Below are 18,546 nucleotides of genomic sequence, written 5' to 3' on the forward strand. Positions count from 1 at the left end.
CGGAAACGACATCAGCCTCCACTAGCAACAGTCTCGGAGCGTTTACACCGTTTCAGGCAGAAAATAAAAACAACACAGGACAGTCTCACCTTACGGACAACGAAAGCAGCTGTCACCGTAACCTAAAGTTGTATTGCAACACACACACTTGTCCGCGGGACCTACAGGCGGCCCAAACGCAGAGGAGCGCGAAGGATGGCGAATTACCGGGCGTTTCACACCCAGCTCGCGACCATCATGGAGACCCTGACTCGTGCGGCGGTGGCAGAAATCTGCGAGCTTGTGGACGACGGTTACGCCGTTTTACACATCGAGATCTCACGCCATCAGAAGGAGAACGAGGAGCTCCGACGGAAACTGCAACTCATAGAGTCTATCGTTGCGGCGCGGGGGTTCAGCGACGAGACAACCGTAGCGCGAGACGGTCGGTGTGACAGTAGTGCACGCGAGTCGCTAGTGAGCAGAAAAACGTCCGGAGGCGGAGAGTCCACCAGCCGGGGTGCAGTGTCAGAGGTTAGATTACCATTTATTTTGTGTGTGCGTTTTTGTGAATAAAGTGGAAGCAATGTATATCTGTGTGTAAAAGCGATTATTATTTGTTATTTATCGGATTACAGGCGCGTGAGTTTCGTGATGGAGGAGGTCTGATCCAAATGCAAATCAAAGAGGAAGGTCTCGAGCAGCCGCCACTGGTTGGTGAGTACTTCTATGCATGATCTAACTTTAAAAATGAATATTTATATGCATGTGTTGAAAAAAATGCTTCACCAGATTTTGACAAAGCTCAGAACTAAAAATCTAAACAAATGCCACGGTTCACACAAGGATTTGAGGCAATTCAATAATTTCAACGTTCATAATTTTAAGATTATTTTACTTCTAAAGTATGCACATTGCCTTGTTAAATAGACATTTTTACATTATATTTTTTCTGTATTTCACACTTTTTGATTTTAAAAACATTGAACCTTATTAAAAAACAATTACTAACTAATTATGATAAAAATCTATGATGGGAATATGAAAATGTACTGCATACTAGGAATGAGCCTGAATGTCCATGTCTACTCCTTCAAAATTAGTGTGACGAATTCATATTGTCAACTTCAAGTCACATTTATTCAAGTCTTCATTTCAAAGCAGCTTCATGGTAATAAAGAGGAGAATAACAGCATTAATGTCGCAAAGTTCATCAATTATGAAACAACTTCAATTTCAGCTATACAGAAGACAATAGTGCCGTTGTTCAGTTATATTCAGGTCAATGTTGATTCAATTCAGTTCAGTAAGTGTCAGTTTTGCAGTTCATTAATTATGAAACAATGTCAATTTCAGCTATAAAGCAGCTGTGCAGAAGACAATAATGTCACTATTCAGCTCAATTCGGTTCAGTGTTGATTCAATTCAGTTCAGTAGCCGTGTCGATGTGGCAGAGTTTATGAATCAATTATGAAACGACTTCAATTTCAGCTATAAAGCAGCTCTGCAAAAGACAATGGTTTCATTATTAAGCTCAGTTCAGGTTTTTGTGTTCGATCTGATCCCGTCAGTACAGTTAGATCGATAATATTTTTGATAATATGAATTGTCTTTTATGCCCCAACTGAGCAGGCCAAAGGTGTCAAAGCAGCTCCATGGTAATAAACAGGAAAATAACAGTATTAATGTTGCAAAGTTCATAATGTATGACACAACCTTGATTTCAGCTATAAAGTAGATCTACAGAAGACTATAGTGTCTTTATTCAGATCAGTTCACTTCAACAACAGTGTCATTGTTGCCAAGTTCATAAATTATGAAACAACTTGAATTTCAGCTATAAAGCTGCTCTTCAAAACAATAGCATCATTATTCAGTTCAATGTTAATTCAATTTAGTTCAGTAATAGTTTGAGTGATGCAGTGTACCAATTATGAAACGACTTCAATTTCCGCTATAAAGCAGCTCTACAGAAGACAATAGCATCATTATTCAGCTCAGTTAAGATTTTTGTGTTCTTATCTGATCGTGTTAGGTAATATTTTCTGAATAATAATTGTCTTTTAAGCCCCAACTGAGCAAGCCAAAGCTGACTTTTATTGCTTTCAAATTATTATTTTCACTTTTTAGTAATTCATACTTTTTTTCTTTTTTTTTTTTACAAACTTTTACTTTGTAAAAAATAATAATATGGTAATAATAATAATAATAAAAGCCCCGTGAACAGTTTTTTACTTTATCAATTTTACTCAAAATGATCTAATATATCAGTGCATGTATGATGGGGACATGAAAATGTACCCGGAATGACCCTGAAAGTCCATGCAGACCCTTTTAGAAAATGAGTGTGGTGTGTTCACACTGTTTGTTTCTTAACAGATGACGATGACGATGAGGACGAAGGTGAAAGTGTCTCTGCGGTAGCTCACGACTCTCCTAAACTAGATGTTGCTGAGCTCTCGGGACAGGACTCTCACACACTCTCACACTCCCCTGACCATGACACACACTCCCATACGCTCACGTTTGCAGACACGCACTCCGGCGCCGATGAGTCGCAGCACTCCAGCGTCGACTTGTCTGTTTCGGATAACGCTTCCTTCTCCCTTGCTCAAACCATGTCGGATACTCGCGCTTCCCATCTCCATCGAGTGTTTCAGGAAGACTTGTGTGCGAAGACTGATCTGGACCCGGTATCCGATTGGGCCGCACACTCTGTCCGTAGCACACTCACACACTTGCAGACCTCACCACAGAGGATTGGTGGGTCAGACTCTTTTGTATCCCATAATTCTCCCTTGTTTGCCGCACAGCGGCTCGTTGCTCTGGGTAACGTCTCAGGGCTGGGTCTCTATGGGCGGTTGGGCGCTCTACGGGGGGGTGGAGTCGGCAAGCGACACTTCATCTGCTCAATCTGCGGGAAGAGTTTCACCACATCGCAGAGTTTGGACACGCACATGCGCATTCACACTGGAGAACGGCCGTATCGCTGTGAGCAGTGCGGGAAGCGTTTCACGCAGTCGGGACACCTCACGGCTCACCAGACTGTCCACACCGGAGAGAGGCCGTACGAGTGCACCCGCTGTGGAAAACGATTCGCAGGCAAACAGTACCTGCGCATACACACCAAGAAACACCACCCTGACTTACACGCACTCTCTCATATACAGACTAACACACAGCAGGACACGTTGCCCTGAAAGATGCACACACTCACAACAGAGAATGCAGGACATCATTTTTGTAGCTTTTTGTTGTTGTTTGGAAGTGTCCTGCAACCACTCAGAAGAATTGATAAAGACATTCAGTATGCCAATTCCAAGTGTAATTTTGCAGTGTTCAGGCCCTTTTTACTGGTCATTATTTTGCAAAAACTAAAGCAGTGAGATGCATTATACATTATATACACACTGCAGGGAAACTACATGGACCCAACAAGCGTACACTAGAAAGTCGGTGTTAGCACAGGTTTTTAATACCTTTAACATGAAATACGCAATTTCACCTGAATTGCAGATGTACCTAAAATGTACAGGATATGTTGTTTAAAGAGTTTGTTATGATCTAAATTAGATATAATTATAGATTATACATATATATTTGCAGCTAGTCACAGCAGAAACACTAACTGGATTTGTCTGTGTTGTATTTAATAGAAATAAATGGTTATTTCAGGAATTTGTCTTGAAAAATTTCCAAATTCTTTTATTTGTAGCATCAATGTTGTTGATGTGTTTGAAAAGAAATAGATTATTCTGTGTCATATGACAGTATACTATTGTGTTGTACCTATTAGGATCATGATTAAGTAGTATCATAACTATTTATACCGTTAAAATGAAGGATAAACTGAAATTCACAGCATTTCAACAACTTTGTCGCACGTATTTGAAGGCTGCTATTGGAATATTGAGGGTAAAGGTCATATTATGCCACTATGCATTACTTGTTTACTGAGAGTACAAAAGTAGATATTTTATTGGTAACTAAACAGGTGATGGGCCCTATCGATTTCCATACTATAGAAGTCAGTGTTTGGTTACCAAAATTCTTCAGAATATCTTCTTTTGTGTTCAGCAGAAGAGAGAAATTCATACAGGGTTGGAACAACTTCATAGTGAGTAAATTATGACAGAATTTTCATTTTTGGCGTAAGTTACAAACTAGCTAGTATTTACTAAGCCATTAGTGTGGACTTTACGTTCCAATTAAAGTGATAAATTACGAATGGCTGGTGCAACCCTACCCAGGAACTTGAAGAACTTCACGGCGGCCACAGTGCTGTTCATGATGATGAGTGGGGGAGTGCTGGGGTGTTCCTCCTCAAGTCTACTACCATCTCCACTGGTTTGAGTATGTTCCACTCCAGGTTGTTGTGACTGCACCAGATAGTCAGCTGGATCTATCTTCTGTACGCAGATTCATCGCCATCCTGGATAAGGCCAATTACTGTGGTGTCGTCTGCACGCTTCAGGAGTTGAACAGAGGGGTCTGTAGAGGTGCAGTCATTTGTGTAGTGGGGAGAGAGCACACATTCTTGTGGAGCACCCGTGCTGTTTGTGCAGGACGAACTAAAGTCCACGAACAGGATTCCTTAAGTAATTTGTTTGTCTAGATGTTGCTGGATGTAGTGCGTCATCCATGGATCTGTTTGCTCAATAAGCAAACTACAGTGTGTCTAGAAGGTTCCAGTGATGTCCTGCAGGTGGGCTAGCGCCAGTCTCTCAAATGACTTCATGACCACAGATATTTAAGCAACAGGTCTGTAGTCATTCAGTCTTGGGTTTCTTTGGAATGGGGATGATGGTGGAGCAATTGAAGCAGAAAAAAAACTAAGCATAACTACACGACCCATTCATTCAACCTAATAAAGATGTATTACCAACATTCAATCAAGAGAACAATGATGGTCATATGGTATGTCAATTAAATAATTAATATAGTCTTACATATTGTTACTGTCAATGAATATTCTTCTAAATCAATTCTCTCACTTTTCATATTTTATTTACACAAGAGATTGTTACTCTAAAATTACAATTCTTAAAATGACAATGAATAATTTAGTGTTTAGAAAATAGAACCTATAAAACTTTTACTACCTTACCTTGGTGACAAGTTGGCATCTATGAATACTCTAGGTACACATTGGAACGAGCGCGCCATGGATAATTACAGATAAAAATAACAGGAAAACATTTGCAGACTAGCAACAAATTACATTTATTGACATAATATTATACAAATCATATATTTTTAACTAGTTAGCTAGCGTAATGTCGCTTAAGAATAAGGCATGTAGAAAATTAATTTCATGTAGGCTAATATACCATCAGTACATTACTACAGGCATTCCACCAGCACAGCTGAGCATGTGCAGGGAAATCCTGAACAAAAGCGGTTTGTAATCACACCGTGCTTAAGTGGAGATGCAACCAATCCTCACAGTATTCAGAACTGTTTGACCTGATAGTGAAAAAGCACTGAATGTGTGAAAGGTCTATAATTATTATGCTGAATCACACAATTTCACTTGTGCATTAGAGCCAACCCGAATCCCAGGATAGAGAGGCTGAGTGAATGTGGTGTGGACTCTGTGAATGAGGGTCATTGTGTCAGAGACGCTGTAGAAGGACAGAGTTCCTGCACTGTGATCCACATACACTCCTATTCTAGAGGAGCTGGAGACTACAGGGAGTTCAGTCTTTTCGTTATTATGCCAGAATGAGCAACTGGAGTCATTGGAATCACAGTACAAACACCAGGACTGGTCATTAATTCCAAACTCACACTCATCTCCCTCTCCCTTCCTGCTGATGCTCTTATATGACACTGATATATCCACTTTACCACTCCACTCAACCTCCCAGTAACAGAGTCCACACACACTCTCTCGACACAACACCTGACACAAATGAGTAAATCTGTCTGGATGATCAGGATACCGCTGGGCTTTGTTTATGTTAGTAACCACTCTGTTCAACTCAGAGAGCCTGAGGCATTTATGGGCTGAGTCTGAATTGAGAGTGAACCGCTGGTAATCTGAAAACCAAACACATTTCAATCAGTAAATCTTAGTGATAATCATTAATCACAGCAAATAAACCTGTTGTTTCATGTTTTAATCAATGAAATGTGATTGATGATGTCATGAATAACACTGACACAAATATTTTAGAGACCAAGATTGTATGTAAAAAAAAAATGGTTAAATCTTTAACCTTTAGCAAATGTACCACATATAAAAGTATTAGTTAGAATAGTTTTTATTTGTTTGAATAAAACAACCGTTTTGGCTTTCTCTCCATCCCCTCTTTCTGTGTGTGTGCGCGCTCATGTTTATACAGTATATATGAAAATACTTACATTGTAGGAACTCATTCCTGCTCTCATATTCAGGGGTGGGAATCACCTCGATGTATCTCACTGTGCAAACCAACAGTACATCTTCAATGTAAAAATATTTAAATTCCATCCTGTATTTTAATGCATTGTGTTGAAGGATTATATTGTTTTTATGATGTTCATTATATTGATGTTATATTGACAAGAGTAAAGGCAAATGCACAGTGGAAACCATCAGACTTCTTCAATGTAAAAATATACATTTTTATCCACCTGTATTTTAATGCAGTGTGTTGTAGGATTACATTACATTCATTATATTGACATTACTGGGAGTAAATGCATGAATACTTTACCTATTCTACATAAGTTTTCTTTCTCTTCTTCAAAAGTATGCTGCAGTTTCTCTTCCAACTGAGAGACAAAAGTTCTTAAATCATCAAAAGAAAGACGAGAACTGACAGTGACGCTGGACGAGTCTGTAGATCCAGGAGGGACAGAGAGAGACTGGAAACTCTACACAGACACAAAGACAAACAGAAGGAAAATCAGATTCCTGCTTCTTAAAACACAACATTCTGCTTGTCAGATCTCTGTTACCTGGAGGAAATGGATGTGATCATCTGTGTGTGAAAGCTGCTCCAGCTCAGTGTCTCTCCTCCTCAGATCCTCAATCTCCTGCTCCAGTCTCTTCAAGAGTCCTTCAGTTTGACTTATAAGAATCTTTTCCTGGTCTCTGATCAGCTGTGTCACCTCAGAGCGGCTTCTCTCAATGAAGCGGATCAGCTCAGTAAAGATCCTCTCACTGTCCTCCACTGCTGCCTGTGCAGAGCGCTGTTAGGACACACAGAGACGCATTAGAACCAGTCCATTCACTCAGCTCTTACTGGTCCCTCACACAGCCTGTTCCCCACAGTGGGCTTCAGTGGGACTGGAAGAGCTCCAGCACTGGCTCCTCACGGACTGACTGGAGGAGAGTCCTAACTGAGTCTGAAACAGCTCTTCCAGCAGTTCTTCTGCTCTAAACTCACCTTGTGAGACTCTACAGCCTCTCTCAGCTCCTCAAGCTCCTTCTGTCTCTCCTGGAGTCTCTGCTGGAAATTTATCTTGGTCTCTTCCAAGTGATCCTGTATGGGAAAAAATGACAGTAACACTGTCTGACTGTCTGTTGTGGACATATGGGATTTTTTTAATTCTAAATTTGAAATCTAGTTCCTATTTATCCATTCATCTACACTGCAAAGGTAGATATATTGCAATGGCACTTTTTTGGGGATGGGGATGGGGAGGCATATCATTAAGGAGGAAATAAGTTTACTCTTTGCTCTTACTTCATACCTGTTTCTCAGTCCTCTCTTCAGCAGGCGATACAGTATCATGGGTTTTGTGTTCATTCGCCATACACAGCATGCACACACAGATCTGGTCAGTACGACAGAACATTTCCAGCAGTCTGTCATGTAGAGGGCAGATCATCTCCTGCAGTCTATCAATGGCATCAGTCATTTTATGTCGCTTTCTTGAGTGAAATTCCTCGTGACGTTCAAAATGAGTCTGACAGTAAGATTCCAGACACACCAGACAGGACTTGATGGCTTTGTTTTTGTCCCCAGTACAGACGTCACACTCCACGTCTCCAGATTCAGTGTAACACTGAGCAGGAGCTTGTAGTTTTGTCTTCTTGAGTTTCTCCACCACTTCAGCCAGCATGGTGTTTTTACCTAAAACAGGTCTTGTAGTGAAGGTCTGTCTGCACTGAGGGCAGCTGTAGACTCCCTTCTGATCATCCTGATCCCAGCAGCCGGTGATACAGATCATACAGTAACTGTGTCCACAGGGAATGCCCACTGGATCCTTCAGTAGATCCAGACAGATTGAACAACTGAACTGATCCTGAGCCAAATAAACACTGGATCCTGCCATTTTATTGCATGCGCTCACAGACAGAGACAATTGCCTACAACAGCTAAACGACAAATAAATTACGTTCCCCTGTGCTGGTTTTCTGTAATAGTTTCCTGGTTCCGTGTTTGAGGGCGTTTACACGTCAACTAAAAAACTATGATGTTACGCATGCGTCGACGAGTCCGACATAGCGTCTAACAAAAAGCCTACAAGTAAACGTGGAGCTTAGGTCTTTTTCTGGACGAAAAGCACAATAACGTTTACATTTCTCAACAGATTTATGATCTGCGTCTCAAATTAGACTACTCAGAATCTCGCTATAGAACTTGAAACGTATTCATTGTCATAAGGAATTGTGAAAACTCACGCTTGTCAAGCATAAATTTGGTTAAAAGTTCTTGGTTAATAATTGTGGAGACGTCCCTACGTTTTTCAAAGAGGAAATGTTTTTTTCTTTTAGCTTTTTCTGTGCTTGAATCACGCCATAGGATGCCACATAGTTTCAAATGAATGTGAAGATAATTTGCAGATCACAACTTTAGTTATCTAAAGCATTTATCTTAAGGCCCTTTTCATTTTTACAATTTATTTCTGTGTTGTTGCCCCCTAACCTTATGCTTACAGATTAAAACACACGTTTATTTTATTATTCAAAACAACACAACTTTAGGTATAGATCTAATCGTAAAAAACATAAAATTGTCTCTTCATTTTAAATGGACTGCATTATGTTTACTTCTGTCTGGCTACTTAAAAATGTGTTTAATTAAAAAAAAAAAATGTAATGATCTATTAGCATTTTACATATTTCTATGTATACTAATTATATAAAACTACACTATCATCAGTACACCTTATACAAATGAATTGGATCAATGCATTTATGTCCAAATTGAGAAAGATTGGGCTTAAAATATTATCCTGTGGTGTCCTCTAGTGGACAACATGAATATCACAGCTTGGACCCCTAATTATAAAATAATCCTTAATGGATCCAGTAAAACATTTCCCCCCAGGTTTCACAGGCAAGGTTTAAGATAGTCCCAGACTAAAATGCATGTTTGAGCTGTTTAACTGAAAGCAACTTGCACTGATATATCTCTAAATATGTCAGTGTCATTGTTTTGTCTCAAGATTCACATCACTGTGTTTATAGGGCACGTTAATAAAAGCTACTAAAATGCCCTAATTGAACTAAGGCCTAATCCTAGTTTATTCTAAGCCCTGTCTGTGAAACCGGGCCTTACAGTTACGAATTGCCTCCCCCTTTCCAGCTCTGGCTCGACTAACTTACAAATACACTTCATATGGAACATAGGCCTATGGCTCTTTCTAAAGAATAAGGGGAGCCAGTATTCTAAAGCCTTTATAAAGCATTCAGAGGCAGAGGAGACTTGGAGGAAAGGGAAGCAGACCTTAGATCCATTCCATCATTGGCTGTTCCTCTAGCGTTCTTCCCCATGTGAGGCGCATCAGACAGACATTAGTATACTTACAGTAACTGCACAAGAAACTGTAACTTTTATATTTGTTGGATTGTGGTATATACTGTATAAGAAAAACAAAGAGGATCTTATGATTTGATCTCTGCTAAGTTTATTTGTACTATACTATATTTCTCCAATAAAACACATGAACTGACAAGTTATGTGTTTTAACACATAACTTGTACACAAAACTAACAAAACAAACTAACACAAAACAAACTAACTGACAAGATGTTAAATTAGAATTGAATTATGTTATGTTAAATGCCATGTTAAATTAGAATTAAATTTAATTAAATTAGAAAGGATAAGTCTGGATCTGTGACCAATTAAAAATAACAAAATTAGTGTTTTTCATGCGCAAATAGCAGCATAAACAACACAAGGATTCATCGTCACGCAGCACGCAGCAGGTGCTTGGGTGTTGACTTTGTAGATTAAAATAATCATGCACATAAATGGAAATACATTAAACCATTTCTATAATATTGTGGGAGCTGTGTATGAGGCTAGTAGACCATATTTTGTACGCACTGATAAGAAATTTAATAGTAAGCCAGGGTGGAAAAAGTATGTGTCTGGATGCCATACTGAAGCTAAGAAAGCATTTAAGGCATGGAACTTAGCAGGTATAGGCCCAGACAGGGGCCTCTTCTGGAACAATTTTTTTTTTACTAATGCTAGGTATAAATATGCAGTTCAATATGTCTGTAAACATGAACACATGATGAGAGCCGACTCAATGGCAGAAAATTTGTTACATAATAATAAATGGTTTCTGGAAAGATGTCAGGAATGATATGATATGGTTTGATAAAACATGGGCTGTTGCCAGAGTCTATGTTGTCGGTACCATTACCTGTTAAACATAAGGCTGGCAAGCTGGGAAGTCTGGACAACTATAGACCAAGTGCGTTGGCCAGTGTGTTATCAAAAGTTCTGGAAAGAATTCTATTAGATCGATTATTAGGTGAATAATATCTTGTTACCACAGATAATCAGTTTGGCTTTAAGGCACAGCACTGACTTGTGTATATATGCATTGAAAGAAATAGTAGAGTTAAATAAAAGACAAAATTCCTCTGTTATAATTGGATTTATTGACGCCTCTAAGGCATTTGATAGAGTTAATTATCAAAAGTTATCAGAAGGGGTGTGCCTAATAGAATAATTGAATAATTACAGTTTTTCTCAGTCGCTTTGGTGCTTTTCTCACATTACTACATTTGCACAACAGTTAGTTCAACCTCCACAACATTTAGTCATTTGTGCACATCATAGTAGCAGTTTCTCATTCCTTCCAACAAATTGCAAATGCTTTTGGACATGCATCAATTGCTTTCATACAACTCTCTGCTGTTTTATAACATTAAAACTAATAGTCCTCATTTCATTGCTTGAGTCATTACATACAAAAATGTTGAACTACTTGTCAAAATCTGTCAAGCAAATTTTACCATGTAAAAAAAGCTGCATTGCAAGAGATGATATTCGCTGTGATGTAGATGAAATTATGTGGCCAGACAGAGAGGAACGTCTGGATGTGCATGAATGATTACAGTACTATGTATGTTGTATGTTCAGTTCCAATATGTACTGCAATATTGTTTACAGTTGTGCACAGCTCTACCCAAAGGGAGTTTATGTTTGTTGTAAATAAGGGTGTATTTTTTCTTTTGCACAATGCTGTGAACAAACTAGAATTGCAAAGAGCATATACAGTAAAAATGTGAAACATACATATTCAGTGTCTTGTACTCAGTTACCTCACTAAATACAGTAATGTGTAACTTTACTGTATTTTTCAAATGGCTGTGCAAATAGTATATAGTGCTGTCTTGAGCATTTTAGTGTCACCAAGATCTGACTTTTTTGCATTGGAAAACATTTACAGAGTAAACTGTCATAATGAAAACATGACAAAGTCTTGTTCATAAACAATGGTGTCAGGACTTTTCATCTTGATGACACTGACACTTTCATTGACATGAATACTTGCTTTTGAGGAATGAGCTATCCATTTTGAGCAAGTGACACGCTTTTGCAGGTTATCAACTAGGTTTTGCAGTTTGTACTAATTGTTTTGAGAACTGCATTAACTGTTGTGCAAATGTAAATAGTGATGTGAGAAATGCACCAAAGCGACTTGAGAAAAACTGTAATATGGCTTACATATTGTTACTGTCAATGAATATTCTTCTAAATTAATTCTCCCACTTTTCATTATTTATTTACACAATAGTTTGTTACAATTCTTAAAGTGGCAATGAAGAATTTAGTGTTTAGAAAATAGAACCTATAAAACTTTTACTGTTACTACGTTACCTTGGTGACAAGTTGGCATCTATGAATACTCTAGGTACACACTGGAACGAGCGTGCCATGGATGATAACAGATAAAAATAACAGGAAAACGTTTGAAGACTAGCAACAGATAATATTTATTGACATAATATTATACAAATAATATATTGATATTTTTAACTAGTTAGCTAGCATAATGTCACTTAAGAATAAGGCATGTAGAAAATTAATTTCATGTAGGCTAATATACCATCAGTACATTACTACAGGCATTCCACCAGCACAGCTGAGCATGTGCAGGGAAATCCTGAACAAAAGCGGTTTGTAATCACACCGTGCTTAAGTGGAGATGCAACCAATCCTCACAGTATTCAGAACTGTTTGAATAGTGAAAAGTGATAGTGAAAAAGCACTGAATGTGTGAAAGGTCTATAATCTATTATGCTGAATCACACAATTTCACTTGTGCATTAGAGCCAGCCCAAATCCCAGGATAGAGAGGCTGAGTGAATGTGGTGTGGACTCTGTGAATGAGGGTCATTGTGTCAGAGACGCTGTAGAAGGACAGAGTTCCTGCACCGTGATCCACATACACTCCTATTCTAGAGGAGCTGGAGAGTAGAGGGAGTTCAGTCTCTGTGCCATCGTGCCAGAATGAGCAACTGGAGTCATTGGAATAGCAGCACAAACACCAGGACTGATCATTACATCTAAAGTCACACTCATCTCCCTCTCCCTCCCTGCTGATGCTCTTATATGACACTGATATTTCCACCTCACCACTCCACTCAACCTCCCAGTAACAGCGTCCACACACACTCTCTCTGCACAACACCTGAGTCAAATGAGTAAATCTGTCTGGATGATCAGGATACTGCTGGACTTTGTTTATGTTAGTGACCACTCTGTTCAACTCAGAGAGCCTGAGGTATGTACTGGCTGAATCTGAATCCAGAGTGAACCGCTGGTAATCTGAAAACCAAACACATTTCAATCAGTAAATCTCAGTGATAATCATTAATCACAGCAAATAAACCTGTTGTTTCATGTTTTAATCAATGAAATGTGATTGATGATGTGCAACAATGCAATCATGAATAACACTGACACAAATACAATAAAAATTCACTCTTCAGGTTAACCTATATATCAAATAGATTTTTTTATATTTTAGAGACCAAGATTGTATGTAAAAAAAAAAAAAAGTTAAATCTTTAACCTTTAGCAAATGTACCACATATAAAAGTATTAGTTAGAATAGTTTTTATTTTTTTGAATAAAACAACTGTTTTGGCTTTCTCTCCATCCCCTCTTTCTGTGTGTGTGCGCGCTCATGTTTATATATATGAAAATACTTACATTGTAGGAACTCATTCCTGCTCTCATATTCAGGGGTGGGAATCACCTCGATGTATCTCACTGTGCAAAGCAACAGTACATCTTCAATGTAAAAATATTTAAATTCCATCCTGTATTTTAACGCATTGTGTTGAAGGATTATATTGTTTTTATGATGTTCATTATATTGATGTTATATTGACGAGAGTAAAGGCAAATGCACTGTGGAAACCATCAGACATCTTCAATGTAAAAATATACATTTTTATCCACCTGTATTTTAATGCAGTGTGTTGTAGGATTACATTACATTCATTATATTGACATTACTGGGAGTAAATGCATGAAAACTTTACCTATTCTACATAAGTTTTCTTTCTCTTCTTCAAAAGTATGCTGCAGTTTCTCTTGCAACTGAGAGACAAAAGTTCTTAAATCATCAAAAGAAAGACGAGAACTGACAGTGATGCTGGACGAGTCTGTAGATCCAGGAGGGACAGAGAGAGACTGGAAACTCTACACAGACACAAAGACAAACAGAAGGAAAATCAGATTCCTGCTTCTTAAAACACAACATTCTGTTTTTCAGATCTCTGTTACCTGGAGGAAATGGATGTGATCATCTGTGTGTGAAAGCTGCTCCAGCTCAGTGTCTCTCCTCCTCAGATCCTCAATCTCCTGCTCCAGTCGCTCCAGTCGTTCTTCAGCTCGACTCACTGCAGTCTTTTCCTGGTCTCTGATCAGCTGTGTCACCTCAGAGCGGCTTCTCTCAATAGAGCGGATCAGCTCAGTAAAGATCCTCTCACTGTCCTCCACTGCTGCCTGTGCAGAGCGCTGTTAGGACACACAGAGACGCATTAGAACCAGTCCATTCACTCAGCTCTTACTGGTCCCTCACACAGCCTGTTCCCCACAGTGGGCTTCAGTGGGACTGAAAGAGCTCCAGCACTGGCTCCTCACGGACTGACTGGAGGAGAGTCCTAATTGAGTCTGAAACAGCTCTTCCAGCAGTTCTTCTGCTCTAAACTCACCTTGTGAGACTCTACAGCCTCTCTCAGCTCCTCAAGCTCCTTCTGTCTCTCCTGGAGTCTCTGCTGGAAATTTTTCTTGGTCTCTTCCAAGTGATTCTGTAGGGGAAAAAAATGACAGTAACACTGTCTGACTGTCTGTTGTGGACATATGGAATTTATTAATTCTAAATTTGAAATCTAGTTCCTATTTATCCATTCATCTACACTGATATCTACACTGCAAAGGTAGATATATTGCAATGGCACTTTTTTGGGGATGGGGAGGCATATCATTAAGGAGGAAATAATTATTTGCTCTTGCTTCATACCTGTTTCTCAGTCCTCTCTTCAGCAGGCGATACAGTATCATGGGTTTTGTGTTCATTCGCCATACACAGCATGCACACACAGATCTGGTCAGTACGACAGAACATTTCCAGCAGTCTGTCATGTTGAGGGCAGATCATCTCCTGCAGTCTTTCAATGGCATCAGTCATTTTATGTCGCTTTCTTGAGTGAAATTCCTTGTGACGTTCAAAATGAGTCTGACAGTAAGATTCCAGACACACCAGACAGGACTTGATGGCTTTGTTTTTGTCCCCAGTACAGACATCACACTCCACATCTCCAGGTTCAGCGTAATAGTGATCAAGTTGATCGTTTTGTAGTTTTCTCTTCCTCAAATTCTCCACCACTTCAGCCAGCATGGTGTTTTTAGCTAAAACAGGTCTTGTAGTGAAGGTCTGTCTGCACTGAGGGCAGCTGTAGACTCCCTTCTGATCATCCTGATCCCAGCAGCCTGTGATACAGATCATACAGTAACTGTGTCCACAGGGAATGGTCACTGGATCCTTCAGTAGATCCAGACAGATTGAACAACTGAACTGATCTTGAGCCAAAGAAACACTGGATTCTGCCATTTTATTGCATGCGCTCACAGACAGAGACAATTGCCTACAACAGCTAAACGACAAATAAATTACGTTCCCCTGTGCTGGTTTTCTGTAATAGTTTCCTGGTTCCGTGTTTGAGGGCGTTTACACCTTTACACGTCAACTAAAAAACTAGTGATGTTACGCATGCGTCGACGAGTCCGACATACCGGTAGCCTATTAAACAAAAAGCCTACAAGTAAACGTGGAGCTTCGTTTTTTTCTGGACGAAAAGCACAATAACGTTTACATTTATCAACAGATTTATGATCTGCGTCTCAAATTAGGCTACTCACAATCTCGCTATAGAACTTGAAAATTATTCATTGTCATAAGAAATTGTGAAAACTCACGCTTGTCAAGCATAAATTTAGTTAAAAGTTCTTGGTTAAGTTTTTCATTGAGGAAATGTTTTTTTTCTTTCTTTTAGCTTTTTCTGTTCTTGAATCACGCCATAGGATGCCACATAGTTTCATATGAATGTAAAGATAATTTGCAGATCAAAACTTTAATCTAGAGCATTTATCTTAAGGCCCTTTTCATTTTTACAATTTATTTCTGTGTTGTTGCCCCCTAACCTTATGCTTACAGTTTAAAACACACGTTTATTTTATTATTCAAAACAACACAACTTTAGGTATAGATCTAATCGTAAAAAACATAAAATTGTCTCTTCATTTTAAATGGACTGCATTATGTTTACTTCTGTCTGGCTACTTAAAAATGTGTTTAATTTAAAAATAAAATAAAATGTAATGATCTATTAGCATTTTACATATTTCTATGTATACTAATTATATAAAACTACACTATCATCAGTACACCTTATACAAATGAATTGGATCAATGCATCGATGTCCAAATTGAGAAAGATTGGGCTTAAAATATTATCCTGTGGTGGCCTCTAGTGGACAACATGAATATCACAGCTTGGACCCCTAATTATAAAATAATCCTTAATGGATCCAGTAAAACATTTCCCCCCAGGTTTCACAGGCAAGGTTTAAGATAGTCCCAGACTAAAATGCATGTTTGAGCTGTTTAACTGAAAGCAACTTGCACTGATATATCTCTAAATATGTCAGTGTCATTGTTTTGTCTCAAGATTCACATCACTGTGTTTATAGGGCACGTTAATAAAAGCTACTAAAATGCCCTAATTGAACTAAGGCCTAATCCTAGTTTATTCTAAGCCCTGTCTGTGAAACCGGGCCTTACAGTTACGAATTGCCTCCCCCTTTCCAGCTCTGGCTCGACTAACTTACAAATACACTTCATCTGGAACATATGGCTCTTTCTAAAGAATAAGGGGAGCCAGTATTCTAAAGCCTTTATAAAGCATTCAGAGGCAGAGGAGACTTGGAGGAAAGGGAAGCAGACCTTAGATCCATTCCATCATTGGCTGTTCTTCTAGTGTTCTTCCCCATGCGAGGCGTATCAGACAGACATTAGTATACTTACAGTAACTGCACAAGAAACTGTAACTTTTATATTTGTTGGATTGTGGTATATACTGTATAAGAAAAACAAAGAGGATCTTATGATTTGATCTCTGCTAAGTTTATTTGTACTATACTATATTTCTCCAATAAAACACATGAACTGACAAGTTATGTGTTTTAACACATAACTTGTACACAAAACTAACAAAACAAACTAACACAAAACAAACTAACTGACAAGATGTTAAATTAGAATTGAATTATGTTATGTTAAATGCCATGTTAAATTAGAATTAAATAAAATTAGAAAGGATAAGTCTGGATCTGTGACCAATTAAAAATAACAAAATTAGTGTTTTTCATGCGCAAATAGCAGCATAAACAACACAAGGATTCATCGTCACGCAGCACGCAGCAGGTGCTTGGGTGTTGACTTTGTAGATTAAAATAATCATTCACATAAATGGAAATACATTAAACCATTTCTATAATATTGTGGGTATCAGGCTAGACCATATTTTGTACGCACTGATAAGAAATTTAATAGTAAGCCAGGGTGGAAAAAGTATGTGTCTGGATGCCATACTGAAGCTAAGAAAGCATTTAAGGCATGGAACTTAGCAGGTATAGGCCCAGACAGGGGCCTCTTCTGGAACAATTTTTTTTTTTACTAATGCTAGGTATAAATATGCAGTTCGATATGTCTGTAAACATGAACACATGATAAGAGCCGACTCAATGGCAGAAAATCTGTTACATAATAATATAAACGGTTTCTGGGAAGATGTAAGAGCATCAAATAGGAATGATGTGATATTACCAAGCTCTATAGATGGTGTCTCTGGATCAGAGAATATAGCTGAACTGTGGAGATGTTGGGCATTACAACTAATGAAGTTTATAAAGCAATAATGCAGCTCACAGACAGGAAAGCCAGTGGCTTGGATCAAATTACTTCTGAACACCTAAAGTTTGCGAGCCCTATAGGGTTGCGGTTCTTGCCATTTGCTTTAATGGTTTGATAAAACATGGACTGTTGCCAGAGTCTATGTTGTCAGTAGCATTAGTACCTGTTGTTAAGGATAAGGCTGGCAAGCTGGGAAGTCTGGATAGCTAGACCAGTTGCGCTGGCTAGTGTGTTATCAAAAGTTCTGGAAAGAATTCTATTAGATTGATTAGGTGTATATCTAGTTACCACAGATAATCAATTTGGCTTTAAGGCACAGCACTGACTTGTGTATACATTGAAAGAAATTGTATAAAAGACAAAATTCCTCTGTTATAATTGGGTTTATTGACGCCTCTAGGCTTTTGATAGAGTTAATCATCAAAAGTTATCAAAAGGGGTGTGCCTAATAGCATACTAAGAATTTTGGTATATTGGAATGCTAATCAGACTATGACAATAAAATGGGGTAATAGTGTCTCAGCACCTTTTGGGGTTGGTAATGGTGTGCGGCAGGGAGGTCTACTTTCACTAGCCCTTTTTAATGTTTATATGAATGAATTGTCCGAACAATTAAGTGATTGTAAGACTTGATGCATGCTGAGTAATATTTTAATCAATCATCTTATGTATGCTGGCGATCTATTTTTTTCTCCCAAGTAGTGCTGGCTTTCAACAGCTGCTAAATGTATGCTCTGATTATGGGATTAAATATGATGTGCAATATAATGCAAAGAAGAGTGTTGCCATGATATGTAGAACAAAAAGGGGATAAGGACCTTAATTTTCCTGATTTTTATTTGTCAGGGCAAATACTAAATATATGCACTAAAACGAAATATTTGGGACATATCATTA

General features: G+C 38.5%; 2 protein-coding genes across 2 annotated transcripts; one reads left to right on the forward strand and one right to left on the reverse strand.

Moving 5' to 3' along the window:
- The first annotated feature begins 1 nt into the window (after nt 1).
- Nucleotides 2–3,680, forward strand: LOC311086418 (uncharacterized protein). Its single transcript, XM_084119301.1, has 3 exons — nt 2–513; nt 618–696; nt 2,359–3,680. Exons 1-3 carry the CDS (start codon nt 196–198, stop codon nt 3,177–3,179), a joined length of 1,218 nt encoding a protein of 405 aa, XP_083975427.1. The 5' UTR covers nt 2–195; the 3' UTR covers nt 3,180–3,680.
- A 1,506-nt stretch (nt 3,681–5,186) lies between these two features.
- LOC311087072 (uncharacterized protein) lies at nt 5,187–15,394 on the reverse strand. The gene is made up of 12 exons (XM_084120322.1): nt 14,698–15,394; nt 14,390–14,485; nt 13,959–14,192; nt 13,715–13,874; nt 13,380–13,439; nt 12,466–12,992; nt 7,663–8,364; nt 7,356–7,451; nt 6,925–7,158; nt 6,681–6,840; nt 6,346–6,405; nt 5,187–6,021 (listed from the first exon to the last, which is right to left on the reverse strand). Exons 1-12 carry the CDS (start codon nt 15,286–15,288, stop codon nt 5,489–5,491), a joined length of 3,453 nt encoding a protein of 1,150 aa, XP_083976448.1. The 5' UTR covers nt 15,289–15,394; the 3' UTR covers nt 5,187–5,488.
- Nucleotides 15,395–18,546: the final 3,152 nt, after the last annotated feature.

Source organism: Abramis brama (genome assembly GCF_963993115.1).
Source record: "Abramis brama genome assembly, chromosome: 7".
NCBI classification, from domain to species: Eukaryota; Metazoa; Chordata; class Actinopteri; order Cypriniformes; family Leuciscidae; genus Abramis; species Abramis brama.

Bases quoted from the DNA above. Each gene is read 5' to 3' on its own strand.
- LOC311086418 (XM_084119301.1), top strand. From the start codon at position 196: ATGGCGAATTACCGGGCGTTTCACACCCAGCTCGCGACCATCATGGAG. The intron at 514-617 runs GTTAGATTACCA...ATCGGATTACAG, and splicing joins GCCGGGGTGCAGTGTCAGAG to GCGCGTGAGTTTCGTGATGG. The intron at 697-2,358 runs GTGAGTACTTCT...GTTTCTTAACAG, and splicing joins CGAGCAGCCGCCACTGGTTG to ATGACGATGACGATGAGGAC.
- LOC311087072 (XM_084120322.1), bottom strand. From the start codon at position 15,288: ATGGCAGAATCCAGTGTTTCTTTGGCTCAAGATCAGTTCAGTTGTTCA. The intron at 7,452-7,662 runs GTATGAAGTAAG...TTTCCCATACAG, and splicing joins AAGAGAGGACTGAGAAACAG to GATCACTTGGAAGAGACCAA. The intron at 7,159-7,355 runs GTGAGTTTAGAG...GTGTCCTAACAG, and splicing joins AGGCTGTAGAGTCTCACAAG to CGCTCTGCACAGGCAGCAGT.